Genomic DNA, 17,892 nt, shown 5'->3' with positions numbered 1-17,892 from the left:
TGGCTGCTTTGGTGTTTTACAGGTCCAGTCTGTGCTGGTGTGGTTGGACTGAAAATGCCCAGATACTGTTTGTTTGGAGATACTGTCAACACAGCATCTCGAATGGAGTCTAATGGAGAGGGTGAGTGTGACCACATCCCTTGTTTGGATTCTCTTTGGTCGATGATTTCTTTTAGGAAAGCAATTGTTTATAAGGGTTTTCTTCCTTCTTTTTGTGCCCTAGCTTACTCATAAATATGGCTAAATAATAGAATGATTGCTGACTTTATTCAGCTGCAGAGTGATAAAAGTTTTGGTCAAGGATCAGGAGGGTCTGGGATTCATTATTTTTGTTTGCTCTCGTTATAATCATGGTTTCATAGACCTGTCAAGATTTTAACAATTTTACTCAGTTTTTTTAAAACACAAAAATAGTTGCTCGTCATGACTGAAGTCTTTGGGTTTTCTAGTCATCCCAGTTTAGCTCTGAAGTCTCAAGGCTGGTATTTCAGGTCATTGAGTTTAAGGCAACTTCCTTAGGTTCTTCAATACATTACATCTCAAGTGACATTGACAGCTTGGTGGTGATTGACGACCATATTTATCATCTGAGCTGAGGTACATCCACAGTCAGATACTCTCAACACAGTTGTATAAAGGCAACATTAAGGTCACACCTCATGCTGGTTGAGTGATGACCAAATAAATCTCTCTTCCGCTGGTTGTGGAATAGTTTGTTTTAAGGATTTTTACCTCCACCTGCTGAAGGGTCACATCTTGGCTCAGGCGCCCCTTTTGATACATGTTGTTTTTTTGTTTGAACTATTACCAAATCTGTACTAAAGTATTCAGACCGGCCACATAGCAGATGCTAGATACACACATTTTCGAATCTGTCTCTTTATTGCATATTTCAAATCCTTTAAGCTCTTTGAACATGCAGATGGTGACCTCCATCTGCAGGTACACACTCGAGAACAGCAGTGATGGGAACTCTGGTGTTATGAAACTGTGGTTGGATATTCCATGAGTGAATCATCAGATGTATTGATTAAGGACTGACTCACTTCCTCCACTGGTAAATAATTGAGAGCACTGGCATCCAAAGGCCCCAGCTAGCAATAAAGTGTGCAGCCTGAAACTGCCCAGGCAGAAATCACATCTCACATCTCTGCACGGTGTGCAGTTATCAGACAATACGATGAAGAATTCCTACCGTGTTAGCATTTGTGTCGCTGCTCCTCTTACCCCTGGGTAACCTCAACTGCTGCGCAGGCTAAAACTGAAAATGCAAATACTGTGCAGAAATAATGAAGATTTAGTCTCTTCTGTCATTGACCATCCAGTATAAATGCTGAGTGTCTGCTGTTTTTCTTGTTGTTTTTTCAGCCTTAAAGATTCACATGTCCTCAGCAACCAAAGAAGTGCTGGATGAGTTTGGTTACTTTGACCTTCAGTTAAGAGGAGACGTTGAAATGAAGGTAAGACCCTTTTATTTTGTTTTAGAAACAGACACAGAGAACTGTAAATATACATGTACATATACTGTACATGTATATGTTATAAATGTTAATTAGTGGAATGTACAAGATTTTCTTCAGATTATTGTATATGGCGATTGATGTAATGCAGACAGAGCTGAAGTAACCATCAGGGTCACCCGTAAATGAAGGGCAGACTAATAGAGGACACCCAACATCTGCATTGATTAACCTATTGATTTCTGTGTTTTTCCAGGGCAAAGGCAAAATGAGAACGTATTGGCTTCTTGGGGAGAAGACTGATGTATATGTTATTTGAGTATCCGGCTAATTTTATTGCAGGAGAAGAAGGGACAGCAGAAGCTCCTATGGCACAGCCGTTTTTACTTTTATTTGTTCTAGAATAAGTCATTTTTGGTGATTTACACACAGAGGAAAGAAGAATGGCACCATGTGACAAAAAAAAGAACCAGAGCGGGAAGTCCAGGTATATTTATGACCTGCATTCCATAATTGCAAAAAATGAGGGAGAAAAGGTAGAAGCTGTTTTTGTAGGGAGTTTTGTCCTAAGAGTGAGTACTTTTCACTGATAAATTCTTATTTTTCTGTGCTTTCTATTATAAGATTTGTATAATGTGTTTGAAAGTATATTAATATTTCCTCAAAATGTCCGTTCAAGTTTTTGGCACAGTATTACAAATGATGTCAGGGTTTCATTGACAGTGTTACACAGTACAAGATAATATGTATATATGTATATCTAAGATACTGTAAGATATTTTGTTCAGCAAGGAAAATAAAATACTCTTTTTTTCCATTATGGACTGGCCTTTTCAATTTTGTTTGGGTTACAGCAACCAAGGTTAAAGGGCAGAGATAAACTGTCTATACTCACATTCACATCTACTGCCAATTTAAAGTCACTAATTAACCAATATTTGGATGTATTAAATCAAGTAACATTTTGGAAAACGTATTTAGAGACCCCTCCTTGAACCACCACCTTTGCCGTGGAGGGGTTTGTGTGCCCTAATGATCTTGGGAGCTAGGTTGTCTAGGGCTGTTATGCTCCTGGTAGGGCTTTTCATGGCAAACAGGTTCTCGGTGACGGGCCAGACTAAGGGTGGTTCACCAACCAATCATGGAGATAACAAAATCGAGGTTGTTTACGTCTTCCAGATTGGCATTACCGGGGCCCCACTCTGGAGCCACCCCTGGGGTTGGGGCTCTCAGGCAAGCACCTGGTGGCCGAGTCTGTGCCCACTGGATGCCCACTGGGCATAGCCTGAAATGGTGATTGGTGGTGAACCTCCTGTAGGCTCACCACCCGCAGGAACATCCATTAGGGGCAGGTGCAAAGTGGTTTGGGCGGCAGTCATGGCAGGAGGCCTCGACGACCCAATCCTAAGGTTAAACTTCTGACTATAGGGACATGGAATGTTACCTCGCTTTGGGGGAAGGAGCCTGAGTTTGTGCAGGAGGTTGAGTGGTTGGCTAGAGATAGTTGGGCTCACCTCCCCACACATCATTGGCACTGGAACCCAGCTCTTTAAGAGGGGCTGGAATCTCCACTACTGTCGAGTTGCCCAGGGAGAGTGGCGGCAGGCTAGTCTAGACTTACTCATAGCTCCCCAGCTCAGCCGCCATGTGTTGGAATTTACTAACGTGAAAAGAGGGTTATTTTCCTGCACTCTTGAGTCGGGCACAGGTCTCTTGCTGTTGTTTATGTCCACAGGCTGAACAGCAACACAGAATAGTAGAGGGGTGCTTGATAGTGCTCCGACTGGGGTCCCCATAGTTCTACTGGTGGACTTGCCCATGTGGGCAATGACAGCGACACCTGAAGGGGTGTATTGGGAGGAACGACCTCCCTGACCTGAAATTGAGTGATGTTTTGTTATCAGACTTCTGTGTTCATCACAGTCTGTCCATAACAATCACCATGCTCATGCATAAGAGTGTCTATCAGTGCTCATGGAACCAGGACACCCTGGGCCGAAGATCAATTATTAACTTTGTCGTCTTAGCTAACCTCTGTTTTGGATGCTCAGATAAAGAGAGGGGCTGAGCTGTCAATGGATCACCACCTGGTGGTGAGTTGGATTCGCTGGCAGGGAAGACGCCTGGCAGACCTAAACTTGTTGTGAGGGTCTGTTGGGAACATCTGGCTGAGCACTCAGCCATGGAGGTCTCAAACTCCCACATCCGGAAGAGCTTCACCCAGATCCTGAGGGAGGCTGGGGACATTGAGTCAGAGTGGTCCATGTTTTCTGCCTCCATTACAGCTTTGAGCTGAAGAAGTAGAGGCTGAAAACTCTGAGGAGGACTCTGCCATCACCTAAGCCTCAGTCACTGAGCTACTTAGCAAGCTCCTTGGTGGCAGGGCGTTGGGGGTGAATGAGATCCACCCTGAGTACCTCAAGTCTCTGGAGATAGGGCTGTCCTGGTTGACACGCCTCTGCAACATTGCGTGGCAGTCGGGAACAGTGGTATCTCTTTTTACAAAGGGGGACCGGAGGATGTGTTCCAGCTGTAGGGAATTGCACTCACTCAGCCTCCCTGGGAAGGACTATACCAGGGTACTGGAGAGGAGAGTTTGGCCGATAGTAGAACCCCCAGGAGAAACAATGTGTTTTTTGTCTCTGCCATGGAAAACTGGACAAGCTCTATACCATGGATACATACCAACCAAGTTTCCTTCGCAGGGTGGCTGGGTGCTCCCTTAGAGAGGGACTGAGCTGTCAATGGGGAGGCGTCTGAAACAGATGCCCGAGCCACCACAAGGAGATGTTCCGAGCAGGCCCTGAGGCCCTGAGGCAGTCTCAGGACATGCTGGAGAGACTATTCTCTTGGGCTGGCCTGGGAGCGTTCCTCCCCAAAGAGCTGGAGGAAGTCTCTGGGGAATGTGTGTGTGTTGGGGGGGGGGGGGGGGGGTGAGATGTCATTCCATTCTCAGAATGCTGGTTTACTTGTGGTCCCCAGAGTCTGAAGGGCCGAGCATTCTCATCTCTCTCTACCCAGCCGGCCATCAGCAGGGGGGTCCCCCTACATGAGCCTGGTCCTGCTCAAGGTTTCTTCCTGTTAAAGGGGAGTTTTTCATTGCCATTTTTGCTTGGTGGGGGTTAGGCCCTGGGATTCTGTAAAGCGCCTAGAAACAATTCTGATTGTAACAGACGCTATATAAATAAAGATTGATTGATTGATTTAGGTTGTCGTGTTCAAAGGCATACTGTAAACTGGTTGAGATCATTTTATTAAATAAATACAAGTAAATGTAAGGGCAAAGCTCTCTGAGTGCATGTGTGTCTGCATGTTATTTTTAGCTGGACAGAAGAAAATCTACCTCTCCTGCAGGGCTGTAATTACCATCCATTTTCTCCCAGTCAGTCAGGCCAGCAGCACCTGTTCGTGCCACAGCATGCCCCATGATTGCCTCTTTTAAAGCTGTAGTCATTTTATTATTTCATTATCATAGTGTTGTTTGCATATATATTGTGTAGATATCTAACAGACACCCCAATCATAAGGTTCTTGCAGCTGTTATTCACACATGTAACAACAGGAAGGGGGTCCCTGTATTTGTAATATTCCAAATTATGGTGAAGGGTGTTGAAAACAGTCCAGTTTCAGAAAGATTGTGAACAAAAAAGACTAGTTTGCTGTAAGACTGCCTGGATAATTCTTGATGAATATATATTTAAGGCTTTTGAGCTTATAACCCACACTGGCCACATACACTTATTCATATGCTGCATAGTATACTTTCATGTATATATGCTTAAGGGCAGACAAAAAAAAAGCAAAATAAAAGAAAATGCAATTGCCTTGTCATTTTTGTTTTTGTAATTTTAAATAAAAGCTGTCTGTAACACCTTATGTTTAGTGTTAGTTGAGCCTGGGAGATAATGAAATGTCTGGACTAGTGCAGCTGCATAAATATATGATAGAATTACTTGTTGCCATAGCTACCACTTACTGGGAAAGCTTAGAGAGGATCGGCAGTGTCTGAAAGTGTTGTGATTGACAGAGCAAATATGCAGTCAGCTAGTATGGCTGAATCACAAGTGTGCAACATTATGCTTATGTTTCAGGTATTGCAGTGAAGTGAATAACAGATTAGTCCTGATATCGTTTTCTCTAAGGACAGGAATATTTACCTGATGCAGGGAGGACATTCTATTTGTTTTGTTCTAAAACATCTTTCAGCTAATAAAAACAACATTTTTGCAAAGAAATATACCTAAATGGGAAATATAGAAATCATGACAACAATGTGGCAACTACGTGATCTGAACAAAGGTAACACTTTTTTTTTTTACTGTCAAATTGTGGAATGTTGAAGAAATTTTAAACCTGTTTTTGGTGATGTGTCAACTTCTGGGAATGATGCTTAAGCTTGGCACACCGTCAGTGCTGCTGGTGTGGAGAATGACGAAGGTTAGATGGAGGATACTGTACATAGATGTTAACTGTCAGGTTTATCCGCCACTTAAATGAATCACGCACGTGTATATAACAGTGTTTAGAGCAGACCTTTATTCTGTTACTTTAGAATTACGGTACTGAAGTGGTTTTTAGAATATGTTTTCTTTCTTTTAGCGTCTGACTTCTTCCCAACTAGTCACAAAACTTCCCGGCATGATGTTGCAACTGTAAAAATGTAAAAGCTTTTAGCTACATACATAAAACCTCCAAACATAAAATACAGGGTAATTGTCTCAGCAAATCCTGTAATAAATGCTGGGAAAAGGTTTGGCAAGGCTGAAGTCTAGCCAGTCCTCACCACAGCTGAGAATCTGCTATATGTTTGTTACATTTTCATAAAGGGATGTAGATGTCTCATAATGTGAAAGGTAAGACTCAGTCTAAGTTGTTGTACTGTGGATCGATTTCATCCAGCCTCTGGCTGATGGGTGTGCTGAACATGGAGGACTTCTTGAAGGGTTCTCTGGGGTTCTGTATGGCTGTTACACCCTGTGATGCAGAACAACAGAGGAAGTGTTAGATCCATCATAGTAAAGTTATCTCTTATTTGCTTTTACCTTTTTATATTCTTTATTCTTGTTATATTGTTTCTCATTACTTAATGTTTCTTATTATTTGCTAATGCTTAATGTTCATGATGCTTGATGTGTCAACTTGAACTTCTCTGGTCAAGGGCGACAGAAATGCAGCTGCTGTGGGGAAGTGACATTGACTGGAGATAGAGCTGCAGGGCCTGACCCAGGAGGTGTTCTTTTAATCTGTCTGATATGGAAGAATGTGCTGTGTGCGAGCTAAACTAATCAAATCAGTGAAGACCTACGTATAATCTCACCATTATGATTTACAGTCTTTTGCTTTGTTTGGGACCTGCTATCTTGTGTTTTCCCCCTTCCTTAGACACATGTGAATTCTATGTAACTAGGGACCTCCTAAGCTCAATAAAAGAAGGATGGCGGGAGGTGTGCGTCAGAATGTGTTGGAGATCTGTAACTGAGCACATCTTCCCGTTCTCCTTGCAAGTAAAATTCAAAACTGTTGTCTTTGCCTCATTTGTTTCTCTCATGTTTCAGGTCGTTTGAACCTAACAGGAAGGATAAATAAGAAGCAAGATACAACTGTGTCTGATTTTTATTTTTAAAAAACCCTACACCTTTGTTAAATAATAAGACATTTTCCACAGTGCAAAAAGGTAATCTCACACATATGTAAGGACACAAAGTGTATGTACACATCCTCATGGCTGCATCTTTTTTTACTGATGTAGGCAACCTTTTTATCATAAATGGTGACGGTTTCCCGATCAGAAGAAGCCATTTTCTTTCCTTGTACAAAAGCAGTCAACAGCCTCCAATTACATTACTGGAAAAAGAGCATTTAGAGGAATATACATTACTGGGCACCAGATGGAAAGATAATTCACATCTTGATTTAACTCAATTTCAGAACAGGAGGGTACACACAAAATAAACACAAAGACCACTTCAACAGTGGAAAAAAGGTTAGTGAAGGTATTTCCGTGGTTAGAAAGACAATTTTAGCCAGGCTGTAAGATGTAGCTGTTTTGATTATAAATAACTAGGCTGCTTCATTTCATGTAGCAAAGACCGTTCTTTACTATTTTGTTTCTTAAAGACAGGTATTTTGATTTGTCGTGATCCAAAAATACCAGTCACACATTTAGTCACATCAAATAAAAAAAGGATACAGCTAAAACCAGCAAGGCTGTAGCTCGGTCTGCAGGGGACTGGGTTGAGTAGTGTCCGGTTCCCGGGTCTTGCCCGGACAAAACATGGAAGGTGTTCTGGTAGTAGGGGGACACCTTCAGGACATCACCAAGGTACCCATGAGCATGAGCACCCAAGTTACTGAACCCAAATGCTCACAGTCACAGTGGGATACGCTCGAAACACCCTCCCCATGACCCCGAAAGGGACATAGTGGAAAAGAAATATGACTGAAAAAGGACAAAATGTGATGAAGCCAAACTGTTCCAGTTGTTCTGCACCTCAGTCAGGTTGGTTAGGAAATGGTGTAGTGTGGAGTACAGTATCCTTGTTTATGGTAGAACTGGTGCTGATGAAGCATACCTGCCGTCCTTCAGTCTGGCAGTAGGTCAGCTTTAGGTCAGAACTAGATCTAAGGTGTGGTTGAAGCTATAAATTGGCTGATTTATCTGTTGAAGGAAACCAACTGACTCAAGTAATGAAATGAAGCCATTTATAACATCTACATGGATGTTAAAGTCTCCAGTAAATATGACTCTATCTGTTCTGAGGACCAAGTCAGATAAGAATTCAGAGAACTCAGACAGGAACTCTGAATGTGGCCCAGCAGGGGGCCGATACACAAATACAAACAGAAGTGGCTTTTATGTTCAGATGGGTGATGCCAAGAGTCAGGCTTTAATATGAACTGGAACCATGTTTTGGTCTAGGATTAATTAATAACTTGGAGTGATAGATTGCTGCCACTCCCCCTCCTCGACCAGTAACACGAGGAATATGATAATTAAGATGGGTAGGAGGAGTAGATTCATTTAAGCTCACATACTCCTCCTCCTGAAGCCAGGTCTCAGTAAGACAGAATAAATCAATGTGATGATCCGCTATCAGGTCATGTACCAAAAGGGATTTACACAAAAGAGAGCTAATATTTAATAGTCCACATTTAATTATGATGTTAGTTTCTCCAGCTTGTGCTTTAGTATTAATTTTAATAAGATTATGGTGATTGACCGCTCCCCTGCTCTGTGCTTGGTGAACTTTTAACCGTGGAACAGAGACTACCTCTATAGTGTTGAATATGTTATTGTTGGTGGATGAGGGTTCTATGGAAGCAGCAGAGAGGTGTGTAAGACTACAACTCTGCATCCTGGTCTGGACCCTGGATTGTCAGGTCACTTTGGGTCTAATAAAATTAGCCAAGTTACTAGGAATGAGAGAGGCACCATCCCGTGTGGGATGGACACCGTCTCTCCTAATCAGACCAGGTTTTCCCCAAAAAGTGCTCCAATTGTCTACAAAGGCCACCTGGTTATCGGGGCACCACCGTGACAGCCAGCGACGACATGCGGCTAAACATCTCCTCGCTGGCCAGATTGGGGAGGGGACCAGAGAATGCTCCGGAGTCCCACATCGTTTTAGTTGCAAACCGACTCTATGTTAATTTTAGTGACCTCCGACTAACGAAGCCGGGTGTCGTTTGCTCCGACGTGAATAATAACTTTACCAAATTTACGTTTACTTCTCGCTAGGAGCTTTATATTTGCTTCTATGTCGCCCGCTCTGCCCCCCGGAATGCTCTTAACTATGGTCGCTGGAGTCGCCAATTACCAGGGTCGGTTTCTCAGCGGGTGTGTCGCCGAGTGGGGAAAAGCGGTTAGACACGGGAAGCGGGTGGTGGGGCACCGTGGGCCTTTGTTTGGGGCTACGCTTCCTGCGAACCGTCACCCAGCCGCCCTGGCTAGCCGGCTGTTCGGCTGCTGCCGGGGGACCGCTAGCTGAAGCTACGCTAGGCGGCTCCGCGGCAGCTAGCTTCTCCTGGCTACCTGACGCAACTCCAGACAACTCCAAGCTGCGGAACCAAGTCTCAAATTCTCTAAGTCTCGCCTCCAGAACCATTAATAAACGACACTTTCTGCACCTATTCCCTTCACTAAAGGAGGCAGAGAAGTAACTAAACATTTCACACACTGAACAGACAAAGACACCGTGTGAAAGAAATGGTGAGGCCATGCTAATGCTAATAATCCTGTATTTGTTTAATATGGACTATTTCTCCCTGTTGTTATCGAGTGACTAGAATTTCCCGAGTATTCAATTTTAAATAAAGTGAATTTAACACACACCCTGCACAGTGCACCAACGAATTATTGAGAAGACAGGAAATGACGCATTACGTTACCCAACGGAAGTGGGTAACGATCAAAGACGCTTTGATCTTCCAAGGATCAATGGCACATTGATTCAAAGCAAAATAAGTTGTATATTACATCTTCCCCCACTGCTGGTGTGGACCAACTTTGAAGACACACACTATCGAAGGAAATACTGTTCAAGGCAGTGTGTTGTGAAGAGCTACAGTTGACACATTTAAAGACAATTGAACTCTTATCGTGTCCTGACCAACATCCTGTCCTGAACTCTGCTAATCAGAATTATTGCATTCCAGTGCCTACTAGAGTGAATCATGTCTAATAGAGAGCTGGTAGAGAACTGTTTAATCTACAAACTCTCTCAGAAATACCCAGGCACTGTGTCTCCACCCGCAGGTACTGGCAGAGAGGCTTTGAATGCAGCTCTTCGGAGCATGGCAAATAAGTACGAGCGGGACTTTATGGAGCAAGCGGGTGACCTCTCCCCATACGTCGCCGTGACTAGGAACAAGGCAGGTTTTAACAAGGTGATGGACGACATGTTCAGAGATGAAATCAACTGGGGAACAGTTGTAGGTCTTTTTGTCGTGGGCGGCGCCACTTATGTGCAATCTTTCGAGGGCGGCGCAAGTGAACCGGTTTGCCACGTTGCAGACTGGATGACAGATTACCTGGACCAACGGATTAATCCATGGATCGAGAGTCAAGGAGGATGGGTGAGTATAAAGGAGAGAGACTCAAAATAAAGCTTCCTTTGTGCCGCAGTTAGAGAATTGACGACCCAAACACAACCTTTTTTTTCTTTTTAGAATGACTAATGGCCATGAGTTGAATCGTGGAATTTTATTATCTGACATCAGAAAATAGTGTTTTTTCTGAATAGAATTCAAGTTTGAAGTAACTGAAAGTATACTGAGTAGTAGCTGTGTTATATGAAGATTTGAAAGAAAAATGACTCCCTTCACCTGACAGGTTTTCCAAGATAATCCGTTTTTTATTTTCCCTTTCAAATTAATAGAATTGTGCAATTTACGTTGGCATGCAACCTTTTTGTGTAAAAAAAGAATCTTTATTTAGAATTCAAGCTAGAATTCAAACTTACATGTCAGTTAATCCCACCACCATTTACAATGTTTGTTGCTTCCTCATAAATAAAATCGGAATAATTTCACCGCTAAGTTTATTTCCCCGTCTCTCGTGCTGTACGCCGCCTGGCGCTTCCGTCAGCCGTCCCCATCAATGCCAGTTCTCCTTTAGCCTCCCTTCATGCTAATGCTGCTGTAGTTGACCACCTTGTCTGGTTTATGTCTGAACCTTTGTCTCTGTTACAGGACTGCTTTGTTACCATTTATGGGGAAGACGCCTGCACAAACAGAGCTCAGGAAGACAGGCGTAAATGGATACTGGGCGGACTGGTGGTGCTGGCTGGTGTTTTGATCATTGTTACAAAAAATTATGGTACATTGCGTAAGGCATTTTCAAACTTTATGTCTTATTGGTCATAGAGACTGTCAGTACCCTGCTTGTGTTGCATTTCACTTAATTAATGTTTATAAATTTGTAGTTATTGTACAATTAAAATTACTCAAAAGCACTTTTTTTCCAGAGATTTTGTACCAATTATACAGTAATTCACGTATCATTAGCGTGACCTCACCATTTGTTTCACCCTGGAGTGTTTGGGGTGAGGCTCCGAGTTTGAGGCATGGTCAGAACTAGAGCTTTCTCTACTCCCACACACCAAAGTGTGACTGTTTCCCTCTGTGTCGGGATTGTGCTTCTGAACCCCCTCCTGACCCGGTTCATATTTTAAGACTTCATGTTCCGAGCTGCGTCCCATTAACTCTCCTCATAGCTTCCTCTGCCTAACTGTGGTCATTTCTCTAGATAACTGTGCTTCATTTGATCTTTTTCATGATTCTTTTAGAACATGAGGATATGTTTAATATCTTTTGTCATGGGACAGCTTTATTTAAAAAAATCAGTCAATACAACAACTAATTGGTTATGACATGGGAATGACTCAGATATACAGTACCGTATTTTCACGACCATAAGGCGCACTGTAATAAAAGGCGCAGTCTCAGTTACGGGTGCTATTTCTGTACATACAAACATACATAATACGCACCGTATTATTAGGCGCATGCTAAAATATACAGTAAAAATGACAACGGAAGTAAAATAGTGAGTTTTGACACATTTATTGAACAAAATATTCATTCTTCCGCCACAAAACCATCAAAGTTTTCATCTTCTGTCTCTGAATTAAACAGCTGCGCTATTTCACTGTCCAACATCCCGAATTCCTCTTCTTCATCATCTGAATCGGACTCACCGACCGGGTTCATCCATGTTGGTGATGTGGCTTGTCGCGGCCGTAGGTGCGGAAGATGGCCGCCCTCTCCTGGTAATCCACGGGCAGCCGCTACGCAACAGTTGTCCTTGCACATATGGAGAGATGCCGCCTCCTCATAAAGCGAAAACACCAAAACGGACCTCCTTGGAAGTGCTCAATGTCCATTTCTTCAGCAATCACTTTGGCCTTTTATCGAATGGTGACAGTAGAGACGGCCCTTCCAGTTGTTCGCTGTTCCACAACCGACTGTTCCACTCGGTCTTCCAGCTCGGGCCACCTTGCTTTGTTCCCGCGGAAACTCAGCTTTGTCTTCCTCACTTTCATTCACTTTCTTGTTTTCTCCACTTTCTGACCATGGACTCATTTAAATTAAAATGTCTTGCAGCTGCTCGACTGTCATTTTCAGCCGCATATTTGGTGGCCTGCAGTTTAAAGTAAGCCTCATATGCGTGTCGCTTGACCGGCGCCATTTTAGCGGGTCCTTACGCGTAGGTGTGCCGCTAATCGATGGGCGGAGCGTTTACCGTAGTGCATCCACCAAAGGCGCACAGCAGATTTTGAAACTCAGTCCACACACAAGGCGCACCATATTATAAGGCGCACCGTCGATTTTTGAGAAAATCTCAGTGTTTTAGGTGCACCTTATAGTCGTGAAAATACGGTATTTAAAGGCAAAAGACATTAAGAAGACTCTTCATACCCTGTATTTTTTGCTCAACTGCTGTTTTTGCTGCAAATTTTGTTAGTTACAGTTTGAGAGCACCAAACTGGTTGCAGTTCTTCTTAAACTTTCCTTTCAGTCTAACCAGCTCCCCGTTTCTGCTTCCTGACATCAGGTCATCAAACCAATAACAACAAAAGCCCTGATAATTTCTTGGAATTTAGGTAAACTGGTGGAAGCAAGTGCAGCAAGTGCCACCGTGACCTTTTATGTCATAGTATATTAAAAATAGGAGAGTTTCCAACAGACAAACCTGGATCCACTTGGAATTCTCACTCCAAAAGGTAATAGCTTGGTCCGTTTCATAATCCTGGAATAGAGAACACAGCGTCACTCAGTTTCTCTTCACCTACTTTCTGAGGCAACTTTAGTAATAGTGTTATGGCTTTAGTGCCGTTGTGTGGCTTCAATCTGTTGCTGACTTTTCCGCTCTACTCCTCCAGGTGATCGTCCCACCTTCAATCTCCCAGCTACTCCTAATTTGCTGAAGAGTGAAGACGAGGTGTGGCCCGGCGAGAGCTAGGGAGAGCGAGAGAAGGTGGCCCATGGTGGTGGAAGTGTGTTGCTGTTTACGGGGATAGCTGACCGTTAGCTGTAACCTGTGATAGATCTTGGCGTGTGTTGATTATTGTTGGTTTCCCCCAAGGTGTGGAGGTATTTTCAGTTGATTGTTTGGGTTCTCTTGTGGCTTTTTCCACCCCCATGAGTGGTGGCCTTTTCTGTTGGTTTGTGTTAACACAAACACTTTGTTGTTTAGTGCTGACCGGCGTTTTAAGTTGTTTTCTAAATAATCAAACTGTAATTTTTCTTCGGACAACCAGTCTCTGCTCCTGTCTTATTCCTCCTGGGAAACCATACTCCATTTGTTCTCCTCCCTTCATCTCCTAAAGTGAAGGGAGGTAACAGATAGTATGATAGTAAAAAGCGATGTGATATTAAATTGAAATTATTAAATCAAAATCTGTGCGATCACAGGATATCAGAAGTGTGTCTTCCCATGTGAATGAGAAACAAGTTAGACATCAACCTTTTTGAACCTCTTGAAGCTTCCACTTTTCAGTATTTACTCCGTTCATATACAGTATATCTCACAGAATAATTAGGGTTTTGGTTTTTTTAATGAAAATGACCTCTCCAGGCTACATTTTGTAAGACCTTATATACAAATATTATTTTACTACAGAGAATGGCTCTCTTCTTTTTCAAGGTTATGTTCCCATAACCTTGTTTTTCTGTCTGATGACGCACTCAAGTGTAACCAGAAACTTTGTGTTTTTCTGTCTGTTAACTGTTCCTCATTCATCAATAACTGAAGATTTTACAAAACCTGTATACCGTAATAAATACAGAGAGCAGCTGATTCATTATATCAGATCCCCAGATAAAACATTAGTACCATTTACGATCTTATGTGATGGGATGTCACTCAATCTATCATGTAAAGGGGCTTCCAACTGAACCGTTTATGACCTTAATATGCTTATTACCATGGAAATGTCAGTGCATGCATACTTTTTTAGTGTCACATAACTAATACTGAATATTTCATTTGTACATACCGGTACATTAAAGAGCAATGTGTAACCACTTGTGCAAACCGCTAAAATAATAAAAACAGCAACAATAAAATAGAAAACATTTCAGTATAAAACAAAAGTATTTTATTTTCAGGTGACAATAAAGAATCAATAGAGCATATAATCTACAGTACTTACTCGATTTACAGTTAGTTCTGGTACTTTTTGCACAAAGCCCGGCACAGAGAAGTCCCTCTGAGTTGTGGAGCAGAACTCAGTGCTGGGAACGGGTTCTTTCTGCACATGTTGAATCTTCTCACTGTGGAAACATGGAAGGTATGAGCTTTAATATCTGGCATAAAATGATTATTACACTTTGCAGTAGGTTGATTCACGACACCTGAGTATGGACAAACTTGTTTTATTGACTAAATTCTGAAAGTCACGTGACACATTTTGTGTTCACCTTGACATTTGCTGCCATCCAGAGATTATTGAGGCTTCATCAGTGAATATGAAATGAATGTAAAATGGAATGTAACATTTCAGTCTGTGACCTTCACTGAGAAGAACAGAGCCTTAACAGAACATGCAATCAGCCAGCAAAAGGGCTGCGAGCTGGACAGGAACCTGGAACAAATGAGGCAGCCTGGGTGGTTATTTAAAACGTCCAGGAAATGTGATGTACGCCGGTGTCATCACAGCGTTGATGTTCTGAACTCTTCACAAGCACTTAGCACGTGTGGGATGTTCTAACCACATCTGTGGTGAAAGCCCACGAGAACTGGCCTCTATATAAAATAACACCATAGCTGCAATTTAGCAATCAAGGCAACCAATATGTATAAATAGTACCGGTACATCAATTTTCCTCAACTTGTTGCTGTTCTTGTTTGCTTTCCTCCTGGCCAGCAGCATTACCCTTTACCTTAACAATCCACCTGCTGACTTGATTTATTAAGAATAAAACCAGATCACAGCTTATTTACCTTAACTCCTGGGCAATACATCTCACCATACGTTCCCTCCTGGTGCCTACATTGTGGAAAAAGCAAAGAGAAGACTAAATGAAAACAGATTAAGATTAAGAACTAAGATTTACCGATTAAATAATATTAAGAAAGCACATGTTTCAGTGGAAGAAATGTGTGTTTGGTTTCACTGAAACATTTGTCATGGCTTCACAGTTCAGAAATCCATTAGATCAAAACACATACCGCATAGTCTCACTTCTGGACTCTTTGGAGGACTATAAGCTGCCATGTATGAAGTACGAGCTTCCATTTTGGATCCTGGGTCTATTATAAGATCAACGTGTCCATGTCTCATGATATGCACATTTGTTTTCTAGATAAAGAGACGCACAGGTTGCAGATTAATAAATAATAAAAACATGTGTTGTATAATACAAAAATATTGAAATCATCTGAAATTATGCTATTTTTAAGCTGATTTTTGCCCAACATAAGAGTTGGTAAATAAATAAAGAGACAAATTCTTAAAGTTTACTCAAATTAACTGAAATGCCACAGGCAAGGTGCGCTTCCTTTGCAGAGCGAATTTGCCGCATTTCTCTCTTGTCGGTGTTTTGGGGGTTTTGTAAGTTGTTGTTCCTGCTGAGTTTCTGTGATTGCAACATTTTCATCTCGCGGCGTTTTCCTGTAGCATTTGTTTTATGTTTGTTGGTTTGTTTTTCTTATCATTATGTTTCCTGCGTTTGCATCATTTGGCTGCAGGTAACCCTGCTGCGCCACAACAACAGAGCAACAATCATATTTTTAAAGCCATTAAGTCATTGATGCTGACCCTGACAATTATTATTGGTTTTTTTGAGAGTGACATGTGTGCATGTGTTGAGGCTTTGCTGTTAGCTGGCGTGTATAAAGGTGCTAGAACTAGAACTACTCACCTCTCTTCTCTCGCTGTCACCAACAGGATTTCGAGTTTTCATCTGCACTGTTGCTGACTGCCGGTTCATTATGGGCTGTATCACTGGAGAAAGCAACTTGTTCTGATCTACAGGTTCGCAGTTGTCTCGACAGCTCAAGGCCACAGCGTCGAGTCATGTCTCCATGGCAACGGCCATCCGCTGGCCAAAGAGAGAAAGACATGATCCATTGTTTGAATAAAACATGTTATTTTATAGGTTATAGTATCATGTCTGGTTATATTTCCTGGTACAAAATATCATGTTTATATAAGAGAAAAGAAAATGTAATAATTCTATGGTATATATACAGTATATATATGGTCTATATTATATAACACCGGCTTTGTTACGGCCCCAGGCTAATGCGCCTCCTCCCTCCTCTGTGCTCTGCTTCCCAGTGTTGTGTCGTACAGGTGCTTCACTGCCATGGATGTTTTTCTCCTACATAATGTGGCTGGCTGTCTGTGTGCGGGCTGCTGGCTTGGAGCTCCCGGAGGTGGGCCAGGCATAGATGCTCACCCCGATTCCAGCTTGCTCTGGACGTGAGGCACAATTGTATTAGCTTATTCTAGGTTTAGGAGGGTCTGCCAATTTATTTTGGTAATTATAAAAACTGAGGCTCTTTTGTTCTTTTAGTTCTAATGCTCAGGACTGAAGGAGAGAAAGACACAACGGAGTTTGTTTTGTTATTTGGCTTATTTTAAAAATAAAAATAATTATTATAATAATAATAATATTCAGCGATCATCAAATCAAATCGAAACTCTTTTTTCCCAGTCTAGAGTTAAGACCCCACCTTTAACAGTAGAAATGATGAATGAGCAGCCTGACGACCACAGTCTTTCTGGTGAACCCAGAAGCACATACTAAAGGGAAGCCTATGGATGAAATCATGATCCTAAATCATGATCCTAAATCATAATCCTAAATCGTGATCCTAAATATGCAAGGTGTGAGACTCCTGCTATGATCTGACCAGTCATCAACTTACCCAATCAACACTTTCTTTTGCTTCCCTCCCATTGAAAGCAGGTTGTTATGGTAACTGACTGCCAGTCAGATCATTTTCTTTCCTTTTCTTTTCTTCTTCCTCTTCCATTACTAAGAGGCTGACATGGTTAATGTGCTGTTATCCAACACAAGACTATAAAGCCATTATGTTTGTGTATGTATATGAAAGGCAGACGTATGTCCTCGGCATAGTACACTTTTCTCCTTAGTCAACCTCCTAATGGGAGCCCTGGCTGCCTGGAGGACACATTAAACAAGGGTGCTTTTTTCTTTAAAGCCTTCCACACTTGTTTCACATCAGTGTTCTCATAATGACAGAAGGTACTGTCTTAAGTGGTTTCAAATGTGGGGGGAAATTACATTTGGGGACACTTCCTGTTCAGCGGCCCTCGTAAAAGGGCTCCTTACCTCATTCAAAGAGTGCCTAAAAACACTGAATAGAAAAGTGGCCAAAAGAGGGATCTAAAAAATGAAAAACCTGGTGATTTCACGTCATCTTCCATGTAATGAGTAAAGGCACGGTTTCCTGTTGGAG

The 17,892-nt window shown here is 42.2% G+C and overlaps 3 protein-coding genes across 3 annotated transcripts in view; 2 read left to right on the top strand and 1 right to left on the bottom strand.

Annotated features, from left to right (window-relative positions):
• Positions 1-2,280, top strand: part of npr2 (natriuretic peptide receptor 2) — a 44,492-nt gene extending 42,212 nt beyond the window's left edge. The window contains exons 20-22 of the mRNA XM_029837377.1: positions 23-121; positions 1,369-1,460; positions 1,717-2,280. Of these exons, the coding sequence (XP_029693237.1) occupies positions 23-121; positions 1,369-1,460; positions 1,717-1,779 (254 nt within the window). The 3' untranslated portion in view covers positions 1,780-2,280. The remainder of the gene's footprint in view (positions 1-22; positions 122-1,368; positions 1,461-1,716) is intronic.
• Positions 2,281-5,983: 3,703 nt separating this feature from the next.
• Positions 5,984-16,477, bottom strand: LOC115250255 (sperm-associated antigen 8-like). The gene is made up of 6 exons (XM_029838118.1): positions 16,326-16,477; positions 15,634-15,763; positions 15,406-15,451; positions 14,615-14,735; positions 13,153-13,209; positions 5,984-6,434 (listed from the first exon to the last, which is right to left on the bottom strand). Exons 1-6 carry the CDS (start codon positions 16,392-16,394, stop codon positions 6,321-6,323), a joined length of 537 nt encoding a protein of 178 aa, XP_029693978.1. The 5' UTR covers positions 16,395-16,477; the 3' UTR covers positions 5,984-6,320.
• LOC115250254 (bcl-2-like protein 1) lies at positions 10,134-11,341 on the top strand. Its single transcript, XM_029838117.1, has 2 exons — positions 10,134-10,535; positions 11,151-11,341. Exons 1-2 carry the CDS (start codon positions 10,134-10,136, stop codon positions 11,322-11,324), a joined length of 576 nt encoding a protein of 191 aa, XP_029693977.1. The 3' UTR covers positions 11,325-11,341.
• Positions 16,478-17,892: the final 1,415 nt, after the last annotated feature.

The sequence above is a fragment of the Takifugu rubripes genome, chromosome 6, assembly GCF_901000725.2.
Source record: "Takifugu rubripes chromosome 6, fTakRub1.2, whole genome shotgun sequence".
NCBI classification, from domain to species: domain Eukaryota; kingdom Metazoa; phylum Chordata; class Actinopteri; order Tetraodontiformes; family Tetraodontidae; genus Takifugu; species Takifugu rubripes.
This window is presented reverse-complemented; position numbering and strand designations above follow the sequence as displayed.